The 4,226-nt window shown below is 35.9% G+C and overlaps 1 protein-coding gene across 1 annotated transcript; it reads left to right on the forward strand.

The window, feature by feature from the left end:
• Window positions 1–1,492: 1,492 nt before the first annotated feature.
• Window positions 1,493–3,807, forward strand: LOC149158496 (putative polygalacturonase). The gene is made up of 5 exons (XM_089436251.1): window positions 1,493–2,217; window positions 2,378–2,498; window positions 2,609–2,783; window positions 2,881–2,951; window positions 3,037–3,807. The coding sequence occupies exons 1-5, from the start codon at window positions 1,822–1,824 to the stop codon at window positions 3,696–3,698; spliced, it is 1,425 nt and encodes a 474-aa protein (XP_089292377.1). The 5' UTR covers window positions 1,493–1,821; the 3' UTR covers window positions 3,699–3,807.
• The last annotated feature ends 419 nt before the right edge of the window (window positions 3,808–4,226 follow it).

Raw genomic sequence — 4,226 nt, forward strand, 5'->3', positions numbered from 1 at the left:
TTTTATTATAAACGCCTATAATATATCCATATACTATGCTCCCTAAATACATCAGAAAAACTTTTGTATGGTAGTAAAAAGAAATCACTAAACGATGCATTAGTAACCATTTAAAAACAATACTCTTCTCTTAAAAACTAGTATATTGCCCATTGAATATGAAACTCTTAAAAACTAATATATCGCCCATTGAATATGAAACTCTAACATTATATATTTTATAAGAACAAGCTAAAAAACACTTACTAAGACAAAGTTCCATCATTTAAAACTCTTTAATAAATAATTAAAAATTTAAAACATCTCAGATAATATAACCCTCCCTAATAAAAGTGTCTAAATTGTTACTAAATGGTTACTAAATTAAAAATTACTCTCACATACTGAAACCAACCTATAGATTCTTCTTCAAATTCCTGAAAAAAACGAGCGCAATCTATGCAATGTAGAAAAGATCCTCGATGAATTTTATTTTTTCAATAAAAAAATAAAATAAAATTTTAATTTACTAAGGGGAGGAATTGTCTAGGCCATTTGGACCAAAAAAAAATTAATAATTTTGCCCCAGCAATGTTTAAATCATGTTCTTGAAAGTAGGAAACAGGTTAACACCATCAACAATTTCTAAAACATCCAAAATCTTATATTTAAATCATGTTCTTGAAAGTAGGAAACAGGTTAACACCATCAACAATCTCTAAAACATCCAAAATCTTAAAATTTAAAAATTATAATCTAGATTTAAAAAAATATCTAATTTTATTATATATCTAAATTAACATTTAAAATTTATTTAAATAAATAATTTTATATATTAATTTATTTACAAATCCACCGTGAATGTTATAAAGAGAAAATTATGTCTTTTATAATAACTTGTATAATTTTATATATTAATTTATTTACACATACACCGTGATTGTTATAAAGAGAAAATTATGTAACTTGTATAACTTGTTTTTTTTTTTCACAGAGCTTCACCCACTTAACATCCTATAATAACTTGTTAATCAAACCTCTTGCCATATGTTTATAAATTGGTAACTCTTTTCTTTATATTTAAAAAAAATAAAAATCAATAACTTTTTTTAAATAATAAAAATATATTATTTAAATATTTAAACTTGAAATGTATATATAAATATTTAAAATTAAAATTTTGTAATGAATTAACTTTTTATTTTAACTCTTCAATTAAAAATGAACATGTCCTTAATTTCCCTTCAGAATCTTATAAAATTGCTATAACTTTCAAAGGTTTGTGGGAATATTGAAAACAAATCTAAAGATATCGAAATGCGTGAAAAATGGCAAGTATATAAAGAGTTGGTAATTACTAAGTGTAGAATATGTCATTACTTACAATGCGTAACAAAGTATTTTTTTAGTGTCCAAACTGATAACGAAATTGTTGTCATCACGAAAACTAAGCACGAAATCCATGAGAAGGCGAGCAACGGCCATTTCTCGGGTCCCCCATTTATTCGACTGAATTACTTTACAGCTTGCACGGTAATCGATAAAAATCCAGTAATGCGCTGCCACATGCAAGGCGTGATTCGCTAGGAGACAACATAAAGCAAATTAAAGCAGCGAGATTCGAACCCTGCGCGCTTTCATGCCTAACGCAGCTTGGTACCAACAAGAACCAAATGACAAACCTTCCGTTGGCTGAAGCTTCCTTCCGCTACCAGGGTTCGAGTTTAATATAATAAGAAAGCTTCTTATTCGGATTTACTGCAAAGCCTTTTCTGCTTGAGGTTTTCTTGATAAATTTTTGCAGTTTAACTTTTGTTTTTAGATTTTTCTGCTTCAAATCTGATGATTATTCCTGTCGCAATGTGGAGTCCAAAGATGCTGCGGATGATCTTCCTTTTGGTTTTGATCCAATGGGGTTTCGCAGTTTCTTATGGCAAGAAGGGGTTTTCCCGTGGCGTTAGGGTTGGAATAGAACCGAAAACGTGTATCGGAATAGTTCCGAACAAACATCGGGAAAACGTTTTCTCCATCAGATATTTTGGAGCTGTAGGCGACGGGAAAACTCTCAACACCAAAGCTTTTCGGACGGCAATCTCTCACATTCAAAATCTAAACAGCATAGGCAAAGGCGGCACATTGCTTTATATTCCGAGCGGAGTTTGGCTTACAGAAACTTTCAATCTTACCAGTCATTTGACTCTGTATTTGGCTAAGGATGCCGTTTTAAAGGCATCACAGGTATGTATATCTTCGACGCTTTCAGTGCCGTGTGCTTTTTCTGTGCCTTTATTTTCATTTAGCAGTTTTTGCATATTAAGTGCCATTAAAAGGGGCATTCATCTTTGCTTGTGAGCCTTTTCTGTCAGAAACTGGAAATTTCGGTTTATTTTCTAAACAGGACACGAATCGATGGCCCGTAATCGATCCTCTTCCCTCTTACGGTAGAGGCAGAGAACTCCCAGGTGGAAGGTATATTAGCTTTATACATGGAGATGGACTGGAAGATGTCGTCATTACAGGTGGAGTGTAAAGATAAATTGATCATAGAGGGTTTTGATTCAAATTTCTTTTAATAATTCATCGGCAAGCGGCTAAAGAACGGAAATATTTTTTTCTTTTCCTTTTTCAGGGCAAAATGGCACTATTGATGGCCAGGGTGAAGTTTGGTGGAATATGTGGAGAGATGGCACCTTGAAATACACGAGAGGCGGTCTAGTTGAGCTGATGAACTCAAAAGACGTTATAATATCGAATCTTGTTCTGCTGAATTCGCCTTTCTGGAATGTACATCCCGTCTACTGCAGGTCTGCTGTTTGTTTCAAATGTCGTCAGGGTTAGGTTTCTTTAAATCCTGGTGAAATAGTATGTGGACGCTAATCATTTTTCCTGTTTTGGTTGCAGCAACGTTGTGGTCCGGGGATTGACGATTATAGCTCCGCGGGATTCGCCTAACACTGACGGAATCGATCCAGGTATCTGCGAAGAATTATGCACATTCGCTAAATTAACGAAGCTTTTACTGTTTTGAGCTAAAATAATTTAATTGGCGAATCGCAGATTCCAGCTCGAATGTCTGCATCGAAGACTGCTATGTGAGCAACGGTGACGACGGGATAGCCATCAAGAGTGGGTGGGATGAGTACGGAATATCTTTCAACCGTCCGAGCTCCAACATTATTGTCCGGAGGATAACCATTTCAACGCCTTTCTCAGGAATAGCCATCGGCAGCGAGACGTCCGGCGGAATCCGAGACATTCTGGTAGAAAATATCAGCATCTACAGCTCGTCAGTGGGAATCCGAGTCAAGACCAACGTAGGAAGAGGCGGGATCATCCGCAATATCACATTTTCCCACATATACCTGGACAATGTGGGCACTGGAATCAAATTCTCAGGCAATACGGGCGATCATCCCGATGCTCGATATAACCCTATGGCTCTTCCGGTCGTCGGAGATATCGCGGTGCTGAATGTGGTGGGCAGTAGCATCAAAACCGCGGGTTCCCTGGTGGGATTGCAGCGTTCTCCATTTTCGAACATTTGTTTAGCAAACATTCATATCCAAGGAAAGGTTGGAGGGTCAACTGGTTCTTCATGGGATTGCAAGGATGTGGAAGGGAGTTCCATTGACGTAACTCCTAGCCCCTGTCAGCAACTTCAGAGCCCAGGATCTTCGTTCTGCAACAACGCTTTCCAACTTCATAATTTTGATCCATAATTTTATTTTCCACTGGGCTACTGGTCGAGTCCTGGGAATCATTTCTGAAATGAGCTGCAATTTTGAAATGCATTTCTTTATTTACATAATAATTATCCGTTGGTGTGAATGTGATGATGCAAGGGAATACAACTTTTTGGAAAGTCAAAATAGCATGTGATTGCTTACGCTAAATGTCAAATAAGTGATTGGATTAGTTAGCTGTGTCCCCACCACATGCTTTCCTTGTCTGGTGAAATAGACAGCCAAGCATGGCAAAAGTGGAAGGATAGTATGAGATAAGTATATAAGCTAACACTAACAGTCAAGCCATGGTGGCCCATGAATAATTGCTATGAATGCGAGATAGCGCGTACGTTTGTTTTTATTATCTTAAATGTCAATTCGTAAGGCCATCCACAACTTTCGGTGGATGTCATTTTTAAAGTTCATTCACTCAAATCATGTGGATGCACAAATGTCTACATGATTTTTTCCATTCACTTTCACGTTAATTATCTTTTGATTTATCAAAAATAATTTATTAAA

The sequence above is a fragment of the Pinus tabuliformis genome, chromosome 5_2 (assembly GCF_031772625.1).
Source record: "Pinus tabuliformis cultivar Carrire ecotype Pingquan chromosome 5_2, CPIR1, whole genome shotgun sequence".
Lineage (NCBI taxonomy): Eukaryota > Viridiplantae > Streptophyta > Pinopsida > Pinales > Pinaceae > Pinus > Pinus tabuliformis.